Source organism: Miniopterus natalensis, chromosome 8 (assembly GCF_054644295.1).
Source record: "Miniopterus natalensis isolate mMinNat1 chromosome 8, mMinNat1.hap1, whole genome shotgun sequence".
In the NCBI taxonomy this organism is placed as follows: Eukaryota; Metazoa; Chordata; class Mammalia; order Chiroptera; family Miniopteridae; genus Miniopterus; species Miniopterus natalensis.
In genome coordinates this window covers 21935798-21957968 of record NC_142088.1, presented here as the reverse complement: position 1 = coordinate 21957968, position 22171 = coordinate 21935798, and the positions used below count along the sequence as shown (strand labels likewise).

The window sequence follows — 22171 nt, the reverse complement described above, 5'->3', positions numbered from 1 at the left end:
AAAAATCCCTTCTCTAAATTGTTTTTGGCCAGATGTGTTTTAGAAGTCTGAATTTTTGGACTGTAGTAATGTAATATTACAAAATACTTCTAGCATGTATTCTGTAGACAATAACACATAATCAACACACACTAGTATTTTATGGATAGTCACACTAAAGAATAAATCGAGACTATAAATAGCTTTGTAAAGTTCAGGCCAGGTTTTGGAGGTAAATGGCTTCCAAAAATTTTTGTTACCTCCCTGGAGAACCAGGGGGGAGATTAATCAAGGAATTTCTATGTTTATAAGCATAACCCATGGACACAGACACGGGTCTGGGGAAGGCCTGGGGTGGGGTGGATGTGTGGTGGAGGGATTAATGGGGGTAAAAAGAGGACATCTGTAATATTTTCAACAATAAAGATAAACTTAAAAAAAACCAAACTTTTTTTTGAGCTTTTTAGATTCAGAAATGTACACGAAGAATTGATGACCTGTACCAATTTTTAATCCTTTCTGAAATGTATGAAAATTTCCCTTTCCCCTATTCACTCTATGATTTAGTATTGTGATTCTTTTAAAAATATTTATATTATGAAAATTTTCATATGTATATCAAAGTAGAGGTAATAATATATGAAATCCCATGACCCCATGTATCATCATCCAGCTTCAACAAATTGTCTCATCTATACCCCAACCCACTTCCTCTGTATGTCTATAAAAGACAAGGACTCTCTCTCTCTCTCTCTAATATATATATATATATAGGGAATCCCATTATCACACTTTAAAAGAATTAACAGTAACTTCTTAATGTCGTAAAATGTCCAATGTTCACATTTCTTTATCTCATAATTCTTTTTTCATAGGTTTGTTCAAATTCACATCCAAATAAAGTTCATAGATTATAACTGGTTAATATAATATATCTCTTAAATTTATTTTCGTCTAAAAATGTTTGTCCTGTTTCCCCCCAGATAGTTTGTTCTGTAGAATTTGCCCTATTCTGGATTTTGTGATTCCATCTCTGTGGTGTAGTTTAACATGTCCTTTTATCTCCTGTACGTCCTGTAAACTGTTAGATCTAGAGGCTTGACTAAATGAAGACTTAATCGTTGTAAAAGTATTTATTGTTACTTATGTGTAACATCTTTTAGTGATGTTAAGATTGATCAGTGGAGTCAGTTATTTTAGAGTATTATCAATTGTTTTCATTTTTGACAACCTGAAGAGTGTGAGATAGTATTTTACTATTGTTTTAATATGCATTTCCCTCTTTAAAATTTTTTTAAATGTTTTTCTTGATTTCATAGAGAGGAGGGAGAGGGAGAGAAAACGAGAAACATCAATGATGAGAGAGTCATTGATTGGCTGCCTCCTGCATGTCCACTACTTGGGATCAAGCCTACAACCTGGGCTTGTGCCCTGACCTGAAATCCAGCCGTGATCTCCTGGTTTGTAGGTCGATGCTCAACTGCTGAGCCATACCTGGCCAGACTGCATTTCCTTCTTTCTTAGTGAAGTTGAACATCTTTTTATTTGTTTATTTAATATCCTTTTTTTCCCTTTCTGATTGCCTGTTCATACCCTTTGCCCATTTTTCTGTTTGGTAGTTTGTTTATTTAAAAATTATTTATGGTTCTTTATATTCTGCATATTAATCTTTTGTTATGTGTACTGTAAAATGCTGTTTTTCAAACTGTTATTTTTACTTTACCTTTACTTATTAGGCCTTTTAAATACAAATTTTATATTCTAATGTCAACTTTATCAATATTTTAATTTATGATTTGCATTTTTCGTTTTATATTTTAGAAGTTTGCTGTATCCTAGAATAGGATATTCAACTTAAAATCTTAAACTATAGTTTTTACACCTACTTATTTGTTTTATCTGTTGCTGTGTAACAAATTACCCCAAGCTTGGTGGCTGAAAACAATAAACATTTATTACCTCTTAGTTTCTGTGGGTCAGGAATCCAAGAGTGCCTTAGCAAAGTGGTTCTGCCTCAGGTTCTCTCACAAGATTGCAGTTAAGGTGTGGGCTGGAGCCGCAGTCATCTCATGGCTTGACTAGGGATACATCTGCTTCCAAGCTCACTCATGTGGCTGTGGCACGCCCTATTCCTTACCATATGGGCCTCTACACAGAGCTCTCACTGCGTGACAGCTGATTTTCCCCAGACAGCAGTCTAAGCAAGAGCAAGACAGTATCCAAGATGGAAGTCACAGACTTTTTAAATAACCTAGTATCAAAAATAACATCCTGTCAATTCAGCTATATTCATTAAAAGTAAATTATTAAGTCTAGCCTATGCTCAAGGGAAGGGAATTACACAAGGACATGAGTACCTGGAGGCAGGGATCATTGGGGCCATTTTAGTGACTGCTTACCACATTATTCTAACAGTCCAAACAGAAAAGAGGAAATAAGTAATTATAAAAGGAAATAAAATTTTAAATGATGTTAATATTTATTAACAAATGTAGCATGTGCTAATTTCTAATTAAAATAGTAAATTTTATTATTAAAACCATGTATGTAGCTCTGGCCGGTGTTCCTCAGTGGTTAGAGCGTCAGCCTACACACCAGAAGGTCACAGGTTCAGTTCCCGATCAAGGGCACGTACCTGGGTTGCAGTTTTGATCCTTGGCTCTTGTCATGGCTCATGCAGAAGGCAACCAATTGATGTGTCTCTCTCACATCGATGTCTCTCTCTCTGTCTCTCTCTCCCCACTTTCTCCCACTCTCTCTAAAAATGAATGGAAAAAATATCCTGGGGTGAGGATTAACAAAAAAAATCATAGGTATGTAAGTAACATTGACATTCAGTAAATGTAGTATTTACTCATTTACTTAATATAATGTGGTACATTTGCTAAATATTACAATCAACTTTTAAAATTTGTTTGTACATTTTATTTTAGTAAGACTTATTGCAGTTTTCTTTCCTTAAAGTTGTGTAATGAAAGTATAGCTTTTGATATCGCCACCACCAAGTTATTTTTAATCTAGTATCCAGAACGGATGGATACTCGACTTAATATCAATAGTTGGTTTTGGCCCACAGGGAGTAGAGCTGTGGTAATGGAGTGTCAGTATGGGCCAAGGAGAAAAGGTTTCCAGTTAAAAAAAATCAGTGAGCAGGAAAGCAGGCCTTGTCAACTCTACAAAGCCACTTGTCCAGCTCGGTAAGCTTTCTTTTCTCTTATTTCTTTCTTATTAAGTACTTATTTTTGAATAGCTAATATGCACTTTTTAAAGTTTAAGCAGCTCCAAAAAATATACACTGAAGTCTGAGTTTCTTCTTACCCCTGCTCCCTTGTCCCTCTTTAAGGCAACAGCTCTTATCAGTTTCTTGAGTAACCTACCGAAGATGTTCTGTGTATATGCATATATATTCTCCTTTGCCCTCATAAATGTTAAAGGTCTCAGTAAAGCTTACTAATATTTTCTTTCCTTCAGGTTAGATAGTAGTGTACCTTCTTTCCTTCTGTCAATCCACATTGATTTATGTTCATTCTGAATGCCTATTGTGATTATTTACTGCATAGCTATTATGCTTCAGCTTAGTTTGAATGTAATGACATGTACTACTCTGCATTTTATTTTTATTCTTCCAAATATATCTCAAAGCCGCCATATCTGTATATAAAATCACTGGTTATTTCTTTAAAATTTTTTTAAAAATTTATGTTAAAAATTGAAAAATAACATACAACATATTAGTTTCATGATTCCTTCTTTTTAATAGCTATATAATTTTCTGTGGATGAATTATCATTTATTTAACTAGACCTGTAATGATGGACATTTAGACTCTGAAAAGTACTCTTATTATATACAAAGCTGCACCTATTTATACATTTGTACCTGTTTATACACTTGTGCAAGTATATCAGTAGGATAAATTCCTTGAAATGAAATTGCTAGGGCAAAGGTTATATTCTTTTAAAATGTTGACAGGTATTAGAAAGTTGCTTTTTAGAGAGATTTTACTAGTTATATTCATAGCGGCAATGTATGAGACCAACATAGTTTGTTCTAGTTAGAGTAGGACTATAGAGTTGTTATTGCTCTGGTGATAATGAAAAATGTGAACCAATAAAATATTTTTGTAATATCCTTTACTAATATTCTTTTTTTCAGACATTGAAAATGTTTCATATTATTAGCTAAAATAAAATTTAAAAAAATAACATGTAAAGGTTGGATTTAGTTGATCTTTGAAACATTTTAACACCACATCTTGTATCACAGACCTCAGCATTCTGAGTTATTTGTTTTTTATTTTTATTTTAAAAAATATATCTTTATTGATTTCAGAGAGAGGAAGGGAGAGGGAGAGAGAGAGATAGAAACATCAATGATGGGAGAGTCATTGATTGACTGCAGCCTGCAACCTAGGCATGTACCAGGAGTCGATCCCCCATCTCCTGGATCCTAGGTCGATACTCAACCACTAAGCCACGGCCTGCTGGGCCTGAGTTTTTATTTTTAAATTTTATTTTTTCCATCACCTTTTATCCCCTCTATGCCCTCTTCCACTTCCACTCATCCCCGGCTCCATGTGCTGACCGTTCTCAATTTTTAAAAAATATGTTTTGATTTTTTTTTTTTTTTTTTAAAGAGAGGAAGGGAGAGGTAGATAGAAACATCAGTGATGAGAGAGAGAAACATCAATCAGCTGCCTCTTGAATGCCCCTACTGGGGATCGAGCCCACAATCGGGGATGTGCCCTGACCTGGAATCGAACCAGTGACCTCTTGGTTCATGGGTGGACACCCAACCTCTGAGCCACACCTGCTGGGCAGCATTCTCAGGTTTTAAACCCTGTTCAGAAGGCTTTTCATGTTTAATCTGATAATGTTAACTTTAGACAAAATTTAAACCTGACCATGAAACAAAAATTTTAACTGATTTTTACATAGGGTAATAAATCTAAAACTTTACGTGTAACTTGGTAGAAAATCTGTGTATGTGAAGAAATAATTTTATTCTCTTATTCTATAAGTATCCACTCTGTGTACATTGGGTGTCATGAGAAGGAGGGAGACTAAAAGACATACAAGATTTTACTTAATCATGGGGGAACTGAAAATGTTGGAATAGATCAGTAAGCAAAATACTGTTAGAGAATGTAATAGTATCGTATGGATTAGCTAACTGTCTTCAGAGAGGGAATATGTCCATGTAAACTCATTAACAGGACAGAAAGTACTTAAATAAGAAATCCTGCTGAAGTTTAGATTGAATTTGGATAGGTGAATTAAAGGAAAGATATTGTAGGCTAGGAGAACTATATAAATAAAGATATGGCATGATTTCATATTTGGTATCAAAGGAGGAAGGGTGATTCTTTCATTAAGGTGATATAACTTTCATAGGAAAAGCAATTTTATGTTTGAAGTAACTGAAAGTAAGATTAGGTAAAAAGCTAGAATCATATGAGGTGTTTGTGGCTTCCAGGAGAATGGAGAAGAGGCAAATGCAGAAAAAAAAAGCTAATACTCAGAAATATTTAGATATTTTTTCTGAAATCATGATTATTGTTAATTTGCTAAGTATTATGATGCATTGAGTATATGGTATGTCTTTCACATAATCCTCTGAATGGTTTCTAGAATAATTGATTTTTTTCTAAACTTTAGTGCTTCAAATAAACTTCTGGTTGACAAATTGGGTTTTCTTGAGATTTCAATATAATAAAAAATCTTTTTTTTTTTTTTTTTTATAAAAAGAATTTACATTAAAAAGGTACAAAAGTTTCCTGAATATAGAGTTCCTACAGACCCCAAAATTGATAAGAAAATAATACGAATGGAGCAAGAGAAAGCCTTTAACATGCTAAAGAAGAACTTGGTAGATGCTGGTGGTGTTCTTAGGTATGACATTTATATAGTTCTTTTACTTTATAAATTAATTAGCTCCATTTGCAAGAATTCCTTCTGTAAGAGAAATTGTATTTATGGTTTGCAGTTATTTTATTAAATGGTTTTTATAAGGTAGATGTCTCACTAGTAGTTCCCTAGGTATTAAAATGATTTGCCACTGTATAAGCCATTGAGTTTATCAGCCAAATATCATGGCTAAATCTGACAATTCTGTATACCATATGGAAGTTTTTTCCCAAAATGATGAATACATATTTAGCAACATATTTCACTATATAATTAGTACTTTGTTTCAGGCACTTACTAGGAGCCAAACTTGCAGTCACCTGAATATATTTTAAACCCATCTTTGATTACTTGTGGCCACCAGAAATGAATTCTAAGCCATTCTGTTTTATACCTTTTATACTAAGGTCTTTTTAAAATTTTAATTTAACTTTATTTTTTTATTAAATTTATTGGGTGACATTGGTTAATATGATTATATAGGTTTCAAGTGTAGATTTCTATGATACATGACCTGTATATTGCATTGTGTGCCCACCACCCAAAGTGGAATCATCTTCCATCATTATATATTTGGGTCTCTAAGGTCTTAAATAAGAAGAGATATTAGCTTTCTTATTTTCTTTCATGTGTCAGTCCAGGTGAAAAATTTGCAGTTGTATAATGTGTTTAAGGATATGACCATATCCTGTGTGATCTTTAAAAAAACTTTCAGATGTATGAAAAATGAATAGACATAATAATTGGATCCTTCAGTTTAGAGAACATTGCATGTAATTTTTAAGTAGGCTCCATTTTATGCAATATCAGTTATTGAAAGCATTTTGTACAAATATGTAAATTAAAACAGTATCCTACCAGATCAGTTCATTTCTTAGCATTTGTTTTTTGCCCTGCACTGTTGTACGAGAGACCTGTATTCACCTTTTAGTTGACTGTCTTGCTCATTGGGGTAACATGAGCTGGAGTCCTGTGGAGGCAATTTGTTGAACTCCTGCCAGAGACGATTCTCCCACATAGCTCAATCTTGATAGACTCTGAATTATATCTACTCTTTGGTTGGAAGGATAATGGGTGCAACACAGAAGTCATAATCTGGGGACAAAATGGTGGAAGAATGGGAAAATACACAATTCAAAAGATGATATAAAAAGTCTCATTATTTTGAGGTGAAATTTACTTAATATGAGATTTAAAATACCATTTTCTTCCCTCCGCCCCCCGCAATTTTAGAAACAGAGGTTTTTAATAAACAAGTTAATTTAAGAAGGTGAGTGGGTGGAATGGGGAACACATGTAATAGGCACAGAGTTTTGCTTTTGCAAGATGAAGAGAGTTCTGTGGATGGATGGTGGTGATGGTAGCACAACAGTGTGAATGTACTTAATGTTATAGAACTGTACACTTAAAAATGGTTAAAATGGTAAATTTATGTGTTTTTTACCACTAGTTTAAAACAGTGTAGACGTGGGGAAGATAAAAGGAGAGAAGAGGAATATTGGGCAGGGCCAGGTTTGGCTTATGCATTCCTGATGAGCTAGCTTATTGGTTAGCAATTCATCTTGGTGCTGAGACACCACCCCCAGTTTACCAAACTGACAGCATTTTGCCCCTTCATGTGATGATCTAAAATACCATTTTCATATATACTTAAATCCTGTACCCTCCTTAACTTTAGGGCCATAGTATAAAGTCTGCAAAAAGGAAAAAAAAAGATTTTTATGTAATTGGGTTTAAAGCCAATCTTAGAAGAGTTAACCAGAGGACAATTTAAATTTATATTTAATATATAATAATATATATATATATAATTTTTCTTAAAAGACTATTCCTTTTCTTGGTATTAACATAGGTAATTACCATTCTTGCTTTTGTCTAGTAATATAATTTTAAATATTTTCTCTTGTTAGGTGGTATGTACAGTTACCTACACAGCAAGCTCATCAGTATCACGAATTAGAGACTCCCTCCCTCCCTTTGTCACCTTCCCCCTTTCCAATGTCCTCTCTTGAAGAAGAGGAAACTGCAGTTAGAGATGAGAATTGTACATTACCCTCACGTCTACATCCTCAAGTAGCACATAAGATTCAAGATTTAGTATCACAAGGGATAGAACAAGTGTATGCAGTAAGGAAACAGCTAAGGTACAGTAGAAACAAATTGTTCTGTTTTTCATTTTTGTTTGTTGCTTTAAATAATACACTTAACATTATAGACATTTTCAAGGATGTATGCTATTAGAGTGCTTTCCACAGTAGCTGCACCAATCTGCATTCCCACCAACAGTGCATGAGGGTTCCTCTTTCTCCACACCCTTGCCAACACTTGTTATTTGTTGATTTATTGATGACAGCCATTCTGACAGGTGTGAGATGATATCTCATTGTGGTTTCAGTTTGCATTTCTCTGATGATTAGTGGCGATGAGTATCTTTTTGTATGTCTATTGTCCATTGGTATGTCCTCTTTTCAGAAGTGTCCATTTAGATTCTTTGCCCATTTTTAATTTGGATTATTTGGTTTTTTGGTGTTGAGTTTTATAAGTTCTTTGTAACTTTTGGTTATTAACTCCTAATCAGATGAATTGGTGAATATGTTCTCCCACTCAGTGGGTTGTCTTTTTGTTGATGGTTTCCTTTGCTGTGCAAAAACATTTTAGTTTGATGTAGTCTCATTTGTTTATTTTTTCTTTTGTTTCACTTGCCCAAGGAGATAGATCAGAAAAAATACTGTTATGAGAAGTGTCTGAGATTTGACTGCCCATGTTGTTTTCTAGGATTTTATGGTTTCAAGTCTAACATTTAAATGTAGAACCAAAGATTTTAAAGCCTCTAGGTCAAGGTACTTAGTTTAAGCTATTTGAAATATAGTATATTTTATTACAACAGAAAAATATGAATAGTTCTTTGTCTAATAAAATCTAATATGTAGCACTCTGGTCTAGTTTTATTGATACTCAGGTTATAATAATTAACTATTATTGTCATGTAGCACTTACCATGTGTGTACCAGGTATTGTGTTAAACACTTTCTATGCATGAACTCATTTATTCTTACTACTATAAAGCTGGCATATTTATCCCCATTCTGCAGATGAGAAAACGGAGACTCCGAGTGGTTAAATAACTAGCTTAAGAGATAGAGGCAGAACTGAAATTTAGATCTGATCTGCAGCCTGTGCTCTTTGCCTTAATTTCTGGTACTTAACTGACCTTGTTTGTACTGGTTATTCTATAGTCTGATCTGAATAACATAGTGAATATTTCCTAGGATTATTCCTTAATTAATATATTACTTTCTTATTTGGCAGATTCCTTAGACATTTTATATTTGCTTCCATGGAGACATTGTTAGATTAGAACCAGAATTGTTAAAACCAACTACTATTTACTAAACCTGAATCTTAAGAGCAGAGGTTTAATACAACTCTGTGATACGGTCTACCGAATGTAATGCACAAAGTATATCATTTCATTTATCTATTTTATCCAATTATGTGGCAATACTGCCTTCTATTTCTATCTTCTGTTTTGTCTACTTGTAAAAGGCAAGCAAACCATACTTTATATGATATTAATTGGTGCCTTTTGGAAGCAATATAACATCTTTATGCAAATAACCTGAGTGTAAGCCCAAGCTCTCTTACTAGGTAAGTGTATAATTTTGGGCAAATTACTTAATTTCTGCAATCCATCAGTTTCCTTATCTGTAAAGTGGGAATGCTAATTGTGCCTACATCAAAGGATCATATTAAGGGTTAGAGGAGATACTTGATGTGAAGTGTTCAGAGCAGTGCCTGACGTAGTAAGCATTCAAAAACATATTTAAAGTTAAAATAGTGATTCCTTTAAATTCATAAAAATGCAAAGCTCACTCTAAGATATACAGTTGTTTAACCAATGTAAATATTACTTTAAAAAAAATATTACATTTCTTTAATCTGCATGAATTCTATGATTTAACGTAGGGAAAAAATTAAAAGTGGAAAAATATAAACTACTTATAAAGCTGTAAACCATGCTTTACACAAAGAGGACCTTCTCTCATGTGATCTAAAGTAAATCGCTAGGTTGTTTATGTTTTAATCCATTTTATATTCTCCACAGAAAGTTTGTGGAAAGAGAACTATTCAAACCTGATGAGATCCCTGAAAGACATAATTTATCCTTCTTTCCAACTGTGAATGATTTAAAAAACCACATCCACGAAGTACAGAAATCCTTGAGAAATGGAGATAATATATATAACTCGGAGATTATTCCAGCAACGGTATGATTACAACTGTAATTCCTTGATTATTACAGAATCTTTCTCAGCTTCCATTACTATTTGGACTAACAGGGATGATTGCTATTAGGCCATGTAAATAACTATGATATGAGAAAAAGAGGGGTATTTTTTTCTTAAAATGTAAATACTGTGAACTTTCAGATGATGGTTTGACTAAATATTTTTATTACTCTCACAAAAAAAAACAACTAGTGAATTTCCAACTCTGACTATAATAATAATAGTAATCTTTACTTAAAAATCAATGTAGTTTATCTCTGTAAAAACTATATCTTATTCATTTAGCAGACATTTATTAACTACATGCTGTGTATATCTTCCCCTCTTAAAGTAGATGGGTAAATTTCAATAGAATAGTTCAGACTTGAATAAATGAGATAATAATGTTAGTTCTGTATGACATCTATAGATATTAGTGTTACCTCATATTATCATAGTTTCCCCCTGAATATTGGTCATTTCTATGAAAATTTTTCCTACTCTGAAGAGATTAGTATAATTACCCAGAAACTAGTAACTGTAATGCAGGCAGTGACTATGGTATTAAAATCTTAGCAGCAATATTCTTTGCTCTCCACATTTTTACTATCCAAATTCAGTAACTGAATAAACTTAGATTTTTTTAAAAAGCTAGAGCTACTATCCTTTGCTATTCAAAACTCTTAATTATTCTCTATCCAAAATTCAGGAACGAAAACAGTTTTGGTTAGCAATGGTCCTTGCTACTGACACTTGCTAACCAAAATCTTGCTATCTGAACTTGGGAAACTAATGCATTTGGATAGTGAAGTACACCTGTGCTTTGAGAATATGAACAAGTGAAGACAATAATTATAGAATAAAACACAATTATCCTATGACAATAAAATATGACAATTGTATTGATGTTTTAAAATATTTTTCAATATTACTTTTACTGAAGTGAATGTTCCCTTTTTAGCTTCAATGGACTACGGACAGTGGGAATATTCTCAGAGAGACTGTGACAGTTACATTTGCAGAAGGTAGGTTATCTTACATACCTTTAAAATATAAAATCAGTGTTAAAACTAGAAGACATTTAAGATACTATTTCATCTAATCAAATTTTATGGATAAGGTAACCATGGCCCAAAGAGACAAGAGCAACTATGTTAGGATTTATCAAAATAAATCCAGCTATTTAAATTTCCTCTTGTAATCAGCTTTTATGCTTTTTAAAAATTATATGTTTTTATTGATTTCAGAGAGAGCAAGAGAGAGATAGAAACATCAGTGATGAGAGAGTCATTGATCAGCTGCCTCCTGCACACCCCCTACTGGGGATTCAGCCTGCAGCCCAGGCATGTGCTCTGACCAGGAATGGAACCGTGACCTTCTGGCTCATAGGTTGATGCTCAACCACTGAGCCATTTCGGCCAGGCTATGCTTCTTTATGAGTGAAAATTGAGTCTGATTACTATCGTGGTTTACTATAAAGTTAGGCTAATTTCAGTAGTAATAACCCTAAGATACTCTGATGAGGAAACTATTGCCCCTTTTGTATGGTTTGTTTTTTCTCGTATGTTCTTATTCCTATGTTCTCTCAATAGCCCAAGCTTATTTCAACCCTTTTGTTCTCTCTTCTGGAAATATCTTTTCTTCTGCATGGCAAACTCCACTCACTACTCAAATAACAATCTCTTTGGCTGTAAGTGCTCTCCCAACTTCATCCTCTGTATAAAGTGAGGTACTCACTCTTTTGTATTTACCTCTTCATTTTACATGATATCCTTTTGTTTACACATCTGTACCTTTCATTATGATTTGAGCTCCTCAGGAGCAAGGATTGTATCTTGTTCCAGAGCATGATGTCTGCTAAAAAATTAATACCTAAATAAGTACTTTAAAATAAATGTATGAATAACTATATACAATACAATTATTTCTTTGTTCTTTGGCTTATTAACCTTTGAGTCACTGATTACAGATAACTTTCAAATTCTTTAGCATTATTTGTTTGTTCTGCACATATTTCACTCACTGTGATAAATGCTGGGCATAAAAAAAGAACAAGTAAGTTTCTTCATTAAATTTAAGGTTTAACAAAAGAAAAAGACACTAAACAAGCATATTCTAATTAATTACTATTAGGAAAAGGGCCGTGAGAGAGTTTTGCAAACTTATGTGGCAATAGTGATAGAGACATATAACTTATTAGTCCAGGGAGTAGGGAAATGACACTTGAGAAAGTGATTTTTAAACTAAGAACTGAAGAATAAATAGGAATTTGCCAATCAAATGAATAGCATGTTTGAAGGCTAAGCAATAAAGAGCTTGTCATATTGAAGGAACTTAAAGTTAGTGTGATTTTAAGCATAGATAATGCTTGGAGATAAAACTGGATAAGCAAAACAGGTTTATGAAGCCCTTTCAGCTGTACATTTGAAAGGTTATGCTGGTTTAGCCTACAGTGGTAGCATTTATATTAGAATTGGACAGATTTAAGAGTTATTTTAAAAGTAGACCTCAAAGGCCTTCGTTATCAACTGAATAGGTGTGGGAGTTGAAAGAGTGGAGATGATTTAGAATGACTCCTGAGTTCCTTCCATGAGCAACTGGCTAATAGTGGCATTTACTGAGCTCAGTAACACTGGCATTAGAATAGGTATTGGTGGCCGCAGGGGAGTAAAAAAGATCATGAGATCAGGTTTGGAAAGTTTGTGTATCAGAGCCCTTTTAATAGAGTGGATTGGGAGGAAGCCTTATTGGGGAGGTTGAAGAGTGAGTGGTAGATGAAGGAAGTAGAGACGACGTGGACCACTTTTTCAAGAAGTTTGCTAGTTTGCTATGAAGGGAGTATGGGGTCGAGGGAAAGCATTTTAAGACAGGAGAGACCTGAAGAAATAGATGAAGATGAAGGTACTTAATAGCTTTGGTGATAGGAAGTTGAAGAAATTTCTATCTGAGATAGCTTCTCTTTTCTCTTTAAATATGTTTTCTTTTTTCTTTTTGCTTTTTATTGATTTCAGAGAGAGGAAGGGAGAGGGAGAGAAAGATAGAAACATCAATGATGAGAGAGAGTCATCGATCGGCTGCCTCCCGAATGCCCCCCTACTGGGGATCCAGCCTGAAACCCGGGCATGTGCCCTGACCGGGAATTGAACCTTGACCTCCAGGTTCATGGGTCAGTTGCTCAACCACTGAGCCACACTGGCCAGGCTCTCTTTTCTCTTTAAGTAAGAGTACTAAGAATGAGGGAAGATCTCAGGAAGGTTGGCCAAGATTTTAAGAAAATGGAGATTAGATATCATTCCTAATATGGAGTCAGAGAGAAATATTGTAAGGTTGTCAGATATAGGCGGTGGTCAGGTCAATGTTGATGATTATGAATTGATAGTAGTAGCAGTGAGTTTCATCTTCAGTGGCATTTGACTTCACATGTATAGGCAGTGGAAATCATTTTCATCCAGAGTTAGGACTTTATCAGGTGGATAGGACCAAAAGACAGAGAGGCAAGGGGGAGTTTAGGATATTTGCAAGAGTACAACTAAAGCCCTAGCCTGTTTGGGTTAGTGGTTCAAGTGTCGGCCTACAGACTCAAGGGTCCCGGGTTTGATTCCGGTCAAGAGCACATACCTTGGCTGCAGGCTCAATCCCTGGCCTGGCCCCAGTGCATGCAGGAGGCATCCAATTGATGCGTCTCTCTCACATAAATGTTTCTCTCTCTCCCTTCCACTCTCTCTGAAAATCCATGGAAAAAATATCCTCAGGTGAGGATAAAAAAGAAAAGAAAAGAGAGAAAATTATAAACCCAGTACGCTAAGCTGGACGGGGAGAGAATTTTATGAAGGAAGTGGTTGATGGATCTGAAGAAAACAAGAATCAATTGGTGGGAGGTTCACTTGAGGTTGAAGAACCATTGTTGTGGAGTACCCGAGCAAAATCCCTGGGAGGGTCAGCGGTTGTGATCAGAGAATGTAGAATAGTCCAGGGTATGACCATAGCAGTAGCAACAGAGTGAAATAGGACAATTAGAAAGGAAGAAGCCAAGAAATGTGAGCCCTGTTTAATCCTCTCTGTAGTCCTTTGAGGAAGATTCTCTTATTATCCTCATTTTACAGATGAGAAAACTGAAGTTTAGAAACTGGGTTAAATAACATGTCGAAGGTTACAGAGAAAAGCCAGCGCTTAAATCCATCCTTGTCTGACACCAGTGCCATTTAAAAAAAAGTCACTCAAAGGCCAGTATGAAAGCAATAAATAGTTGTTGGTAATTGGTTTAATTGATTTAAAGAGATGAATATATTTGGGTTAACATAAGAATTACATGAGAAGGAATCAAATTTTTCCTAAGGACAATTTACTTTACAAATTAAGATACTAAGAAAACTGATTTTTACTTGTACTTATTCCTTAATGGATTATTGAAAGCAATTTAATACTCTTATTATTGAGGACTTGCTGTATACCAGGCATTGTCCTAGGGCTACCAAAGATGAATTAAGTTTGATCTGTGTAATTCAGAAGCTTGATAGGTTCACCACATCTAGGGAAGGTTAGGTGTAATCCAGAATCATGGCATTGAAAATGGGCTTGATTAGTTACAGATGTAGAGTCTTTGAAGGAAAAAAAATATCATTTACTCTAGATATACTGAATTAAATTACATAGAGGTTGAAGAGGAACTTATATGTTTTTAAAGTTCCCTTAGTAATTCTGATTACCTAACAAGATCTGGAAATAGTGGACTAGATAACTTCTTACAAGTCCTTTTCAAACCTTTGATCTTATTTCCTGATAGTTAGGGTGTAATAAAGTGTAGTATCCTAGAAGCTATAATTTTTTTTTGTTTTAATAATTTATTTTTTTATATAATTTAGGAAATTCACCAGAAGAATCAACTACCACCAAAGTGGAAATAAATCACACAAGGGATTCTTTGTCTCCAGAACCAGCCCATTTGCTCTCCTCACTTTCTTCATTTCAGCCAAAAATATTCACACAACTACAGGTAGAAATTCAATAAAATAGCCAAATTTGAAGCCCTTTGTTTGTTCTTCAGTCTCCCTTCTTCTTCTCTTAGGGTTTTTACAGATTTGTTATAGAATTATAATAATGATCAAAGATGGTTTCATTATTAATTTCTCGACTTTTTGTATCTCGATTTAAGATGATAATTTAAACAATATGTTTTGAAAAAATTTGAGTTGACTGTGCATGCAGTAAAATTTAGTTGTCCTACTTTTCCTTTGGTTCCTGTTTCTGTCCTCACTTAATATTTGTTTACGACTATACTCTTATATTTTATTCCAATTTGTGTCAAAAGACTAATATAGCCTATGAGAATTTACATAGTAAATTCAAACATTTTGATGTAACTCTTTTTGGTTTAAAAGGGTTTACAGTTGCAACCAAGATTTACTTCTGATGGATCACCGGCTTTGATACCAGTAAATGACCACCCCTCCTCTAGTCCTTCAAGACTTCCAGATTCAGTGGGAAGTACTATAATGAATAATAATTCTCTACAGCTTGGTCAAAGTCACAGCCTTCAAACAGATACATGCCTTACCCAAAACAATAGTATTGCCTCTACCATGGATAAACTTCCAGGATCAGATCAAAATCTGGTTGCAGTGGATAAGCTGATAGATGTTGGAGATGTTGAAGATACAGAGAATCTGGAAGGAAGTGTTCATCGGATTCTGTTGGGAAATGTGCAGTCCATTCCAATACAGATTATAGACAGCCACCCAGCTCTTAGTAAGTTAAAATCAAATTATTAGTTTTTTAAAACTTTATGGATTACCATCACTATTACTCTACAGAAAAAAAACTGTCATTTCTACTCAGTGAGTTTATAATATATAGATAAATCAGGTAAAACTTTGAGAAAAAGGGGAAGACATTTCATGAATTACATTTTAATAACTTTTAAACTTTTAATTTTTCTCTCTACTGTAATTATTCATTCTCTAATTACCTAGTTTTACATGGAAAATCTGTGATGATGTCAGATCAGACAGGTCATTTTAGGATGCATGAAAAAAGTAAAGGAACTTTAAAAGGAAAACTATTTAGTGTAAAGGTTATTATGGAAAAATTAATATGCACACAACAAAAATGGAATAAAGTGGGCAGATAAAAGGATTAAAAGGAAAATTTTAAGTTACAGACTTAAATGTCGAGTTCTATGGAAATTGAAAGAGAACTTGTACTAAACCCAAGTCCCCAAGACTTGGGTTTAGTACATGACTTTGGTACCTTCACTTTGTAATGAGACCAGTTAGCATAGTAATAAACTGTTAACTCCTGCTCGACCTATGTCACTTCTTTTTCCAAAGATTGTTCTGGATTGGGCAGTGTAGTGGGAAAAGATTTGCAGTTGGCTTTGAAGAGCAAAATCTTCTCAGAAATTCTCCTTAGAACATATATTTCCCCTCCATTCTTTTTTTTTTCTTCCTTTTTTTGTTTTGTTTGTTTATTTTTGTTTAAAATATTACTCCCCTCCATTCTTAATCATCATTCTTCTCAGTAAGGAAAAGTGTGAGATAGTTCCTTCCAGAAAAGAATCATTGTCTTCTAAATTTATTGGAAATCTTACTTTTAAGAAAATCTATCCAGAGGGTCTGTGACAGTTGTCACTACTGAGGAACTTTAGTAGAAGAGGTAAAAGGAATATACTTGAATTAATCTTCACAATAACTCCATAAAATAATTGATGATGTCTCCTTTCTGCAGATGGGGACACCAAGGCTCAAAGAGGTTAAGTAATTGCCTAAGATCACATCTAGTGACAAAGAAGGAGTTTAAACTCAGATCTAACTGCCTCCAAAGCTTTTCCATTCTAGCATGCTTCCTCCCTCTGTATTGTACCACCGTATTTCTGGGATCTCTAAACCTAATTTCTGGGATCTCAGATTGCTTTAAAGGAGACCCTCTATGAATCTGAATTTGCATGATTTATCACGTTAGCTCATGATCTGAGGGACTACTTCACAAGAATATTTATTCTGGTGGTCATTTAAATCTATCCTCACTGGTTTTCTCTATGGCTTGGGCCAAACTCCAACACACCCGTATATGACATGCATTAAGGTGTGTTCAATACACTTCTTTGAGCAAATATGGTCCCTTTAACTTCAATATCTTAGAGCAACTGAAAAACTGATATTCCTGAGAAGGAGAGAGAAAGACTTTATCTTAGATAAACCAACTACCAGTTCACAATAGTGTTTCTGGTGTGCTACATTTAGATTAATTTGGCCATAAGTTCTTTGAAATCAGAATGGTAATTGCATTCTGAAATATTTTAGATCAGCAAATACATAGCTCGTGTAGAGCTATCATTTAAGATGTGGTTTTTTTCCCTAAAGTACTTACGTAGTGAAGTTTCCTTAGGTAACATTTTCTTAATATATGACCACATATGGAAACCATATGGGAATGGTAACACATCTGTGAATTTGTGATACATATGCCTGCTGTTTGCAAAAGAAATCATTTTGAAATAATGGGAGGGTTCCTGACTTTTAGTCACACATGCTTTTACAATTATGTTTAAATATTAATTATTACTCATAATTTTATCACATTATGGATTGGTTTTTGTCAGAGTACCTTTAGAGAAGAATAACTTTATAGATGTCTTGTCTCTTCTTTTTTTTCATAACCAGAAGCATACTGGAGGAATTTAACATGAATGACTATTAAGATGTCAGAAGCACTAAATTCTCAATCACACCAAATGCTTTTCTAAATTACTTGGTTCTTTTTTCCAAACTACTGTTGTATGCTTTGCTTCTAAATTCATATAATTCATATAATTTAGGGTTTTTCTTTTATGTTTGGTTTTTAAGTTGAAGAAAATCCAGAAGATACCATTTCTGTGAACCAAGTTAAACAAGAACCCAAAGAACCAGCATTGACTATGGAAGAAAAAAAATTGAACTGTAAGAAATTATCTGCTACATAAATTGTTGAAGCTTTTCAGAATTGTACAACTCTGGTGACTTCTGATGTCTTAGAAAAGAGGTGAATATTGTCAGACCTCAGCAGTGTGATAAATGGACTGAAGACTGGTTTGATGAGCAGCTTTGATTTAAAACTGATATATTTGTTACGAATTCCATATTTTTACCTTAAGAGATATTTTACACCTCTTATTTTGTATAATTCTTATGCTTTTTGAATACCTGATAAGGCCAGTATTTCAAAAGGTCTTCTGAACTTATCCATGGTAATATAGCCTGGACACAAATAGTTATCTAATTTATTCTCTGGAAATAGCCAATTTTAGCTCTTAAAAAATGAAAAAGAACAAAAACTGTGTGTGTGTGTGTGTGTGAGAGAGAGAGAGAGAGGGAGAGAGAGAGAGTGTGTGTGTGTGTGTGTGAGATGCCTTTTTTTAATTTCTAAAAGAACTTATTCCCTCTTTAAAGTTGTAAAGAAATTTTTTAAATTGGGAGACGGATGAGAGAAGATTTGTAGTCTGTCTCATTTGGAAAGATAAAACAATAGGTTTTACTTCATAACATGAAGCCCAACATTCACATCTGTGGAAACCGTGTAGTTGCATTTTAGCTTCTTTCATTCTGATTTTTATACTTATAACTACAAACCAATAGCATACTAATGATCATCTAGTAGAAATTTAAAGGATCTTGGTAAGTACTGAGAATTTTAACTTGAATTAATCAGATAAGGAACAGAAATAAATTTATATTGCATGGCTTTGTGCAGTATTGTAGTACATCTCTACTTATGGGTAGAAAAATGTAGAAATTGAGAGGATTCTGAAAGAATAGAATTCCATGGTGTTTACAGATAATTTGGGGAACTTTTTGATATTGGCAGAGGATTTCTTCCTATTTTATATTGAAGATTCAGCTCTGGTTAGAAAAGAATTTGAGTTGTATTTATTTTTTTATGCCAGAGTTTTTACTGAATTGATGGTATTAGAATTTATAGTACTTCAAGGTAAATATTTATAGTTTAAATTTAATTTATATTAAAACTTTAAAACAACTGATGTGTTATATATATTTGCTTGTTGAGTAAGTATATTTACTTCAAATATTGAATATAAGCTGCTGTTTTCTGGAAGGCTGGTAAACTAGAAACATCAATTATAACTGTCAAGAAATCAACCTAAAGACATTTTTCCCCCTCAGAGACCATCTGTGGTTATATTTAAAAGTAATGAGGATTTCAAATGGGTTTTAATGTTTAATATTCAAAGCATGTAAATATTATATGAAATTTAACTGGAATACTTTACATGAATATGAGGTTTTTTTTGCTTTTCTAAGTCCAATCTCTCATTCTTAATTCACTTTAATGGTTTCAGGTACACAACATGTATAAGTATAAAGCGCTCTTATATTAGAAGTGGGTGGAATTTTAAAATTCCTTGCTCTTTAGATTTATACCCTATTTAATATAAAATTTATAATTTAAGCCTCTATTTAATGCAAAGTTAGTATTCAGTTACATATGTGATTTTTAATAAGACTTGCTTATCATTTTCCTAATAAATGAAAATATTTGCCAGTATTTATAGAGTTAGGCTGCCAAACCTGTTATGTTATAAGTTAAACACAACTCTTAGTTACCTCAAACCCAGATTTCTCTTAGTCTGTGTGCACTTAAAGGGCATAAGTCCAAACTAATTTATAGTTTAGTGTTGCATGTAGGTAATGTTCTTTTCATTTGTTATTTTTAGTTTTTATGGAAACTTTTTTCAAGATTTTATATAATCTTCACTTTTCATTAGTGACAGTAATTTATTATTAAATATTTTACCAATTGAACTATATTTCTTTGGAAGCATTCCTTTATTTTTTGATGTTGAGTTGCTAAGGAGAAATGCTTGTTAAGATACAAACTCTAGTCATTTACTGATGAGGATGAGAAATGTCCAAGGATTCAGACTTTAGAACTTGATCAAGAACAAAACATAGTTTAAAAATATTTCTCTCACTTCATTCTCTGTGAATGTCTCTTCTGATACTTTTTGATTTTTTATTATGAGGACAGAAAGTTACTGTGCATCCTCCCCACAAACAAAAAACTAAAGAAAAGTGCATGAAGGAAGTTTAAATCCCTAATTATATACTCTTTTGGTTTTTAGGTAGAAACTGGAACTATCAATATTTTCATGTAAGTATTTCAATGAGTAGTTCTTTAAAAATGGTTTCTAAATTAGTTTTTAAAAGTTTATTTGTCCTCTAACTGCATATTCAGTCACAATATATCAGTATTGTATTTTAAAGGTGCTTAGCATCGCCTTTTTAAAAGTGTGTTTACATATTTTAAATATTTAGTTATTTTAAAAATGTACAGGGTATTGAATACAAGTGCATACAATTTTCAGTATCTATATTTGGCATTCTCCTAACAGCTCTACAGCAAAGTTTGACAGATGCTATTTTGTGTCATGTATTACAAAGTGTAATATCTGTAGTAGTAAGTTGGACATTCAAAATAAGCATTTAGAAATTCATAATTACAGATGAGCTTGTTTATTCATTGTAGTTTTTATGTTCCAAGTCTCCAAGTGAATTTTATATATACTACAATGAATTATAGATAAATAGCCACGGTGGGCATATTCCTAATACTGATTTTTGTGTAAGCAGTTAACATACTTAAAAAAAAAATGTGTATGCTTATACCAGGTAAATATTTTCTAAAAGTCACAAGTGATAGAAATCAAATTTTGGGACCTGGTCCTGCATTAAAGTTTCTAATTTTGAGGCCCACCAGCTTGTATCCATCTTTATATTCTGTCAAAATACGTACTTAATCATGTGAGTATGAGAAAGATGTCATTTAATTTGTAGCAGGATTTTTTAAAAGTTTTAAAAATGTGTGTATACTATATATATTGTAACTTAATGTATAGTGTCCTTGTTATAATGTAATTTTTTCATTAAAATACTGTGCTTTTTTTCTAAACTTGTTAGTTTTCTTTTTATATTTTTCCTGGAGATAGTGGTGGTTTTGTTCATTTTGAAAATGCTGAATAAATACTCTAATATCTGAGAATTCTGGTGATAGATTTATGTTCAATTTGGAAGTTTTTAAGTGTAACTACTACTAATTCCTGTTATTACATTTGAGGATATATTTACATTTAGTATTCTCAGCTCAGCCAACCATCAATATTTTAAAACAATGTGTGAAGTAGGGTATCAGTAATTCTTTCCCCCCACATTGTAGTACTGTGACATTTTCAAGTACAGCTTTATATTTTTGGAGTAATGATAGAAATATGTTATTTAAACAGGAGGGATCATTAATTTTTTCCCTCTTTGCTTTTTTTTTTTGGGCATAATTCCACTCTGCCTATTTTTCAGGACCATAGAAAATCTTTCTCTCTCCAGAAGGGGGACTGCATTTAATCTTCTCCATCAGCTGATTTAGGCTTTAGACATCTTAAATGGTGTATTGTTTTGATATCTAATTATTGGCAATTCTACTTACTTAATGTAGTTGTAATGCCAAAGCTTTAGTATTGTTTTTCTACATACATGTTAGCTATGAATTCTATTGTTAAATAATAAAAATATTTGTTGTTGAGTGAATTCTTAAAACTTCAGCAATAAAATCAAATAAAAAAACCCCTCACTTATTAATGGATCCTAAACTGATTCATGAGAAAAATGAATAAATTGTATGGGTAGTATGGAAAACCTTTGAGAATGTGATATGGGTGTAAGAGTGCAGGGGAGATGTTATCTAACGGTACAAATTTACAACCAAACTACTAAAGATCTAATTGTACAACATAGTGATTATAGTCAACAATACTTTATTATAAATTTTAAAGTTGTTCAGAGACTAGATCTTAATTGTTATCACCACACAAAAAAGTTATGTGATGAGAAAGAGGTATTAGCTAACACTATGATGGTAATCATATTGTAATGTGTAAATTATAAAATCAGTATATTGTGCACCTTAACTTAAAAAATATTATATGTTAATTATATCAATAAAAAATGAACTCTAAAACCAGAGGAAAGAGTGGGA

The 22171-nt window shown here is 33.2% G+C and overlaps 1 protein-coding gene across 11 annotated transcripts in view; it reads left to right on the top strand.

Annotated features, from left to right (window-relative positions):
- The window catches only part of CARF (calcium responsive transcription factor), a 65030-nt gene that overhangs the window by 20805 nt on the left and 22054 nt on the right, over positions 1–22171 (top strand). For 6 of the 11 annotated variants that reach the window (XM_016208866.2, XM_016208868.2, XM_016208867.2 and 3 more), the window contains 9 exons: positions 3056–3176; positions 5727–5870; positions 7796–8029; positions 9991–10153; positions 11115–11178; positions 15016–15146; positions 15532–15898; positions 17995–18087; positions 20268–20296. In XM_016208866.2, the coding sequence (XP_016064352.2) occupies positions 3056–3176; positions 5727–5870; positions 7796–8029; positions 9991–10153; positions 11115–11178; positions 15016–15146; positions 15532–15898; positions 17995–18087; positions 20268–20296 (1346 nt within the window). Of the gene's footprint in view, positions 1–3055; positions 3177–5726; positions 5871–7795; positions 8030–9990; positions 10154–11114; positions 11179–15015; positions 15147–15531; positions 15899–17994; positions 18172–20267; positions 20351–22171 lie in introns of those variants that run through there. The other 5 variants (XR_001602911.2, XR_001602912.2, XR_001602910.2 and 2 more) reach the window with 3 other exon arrangements.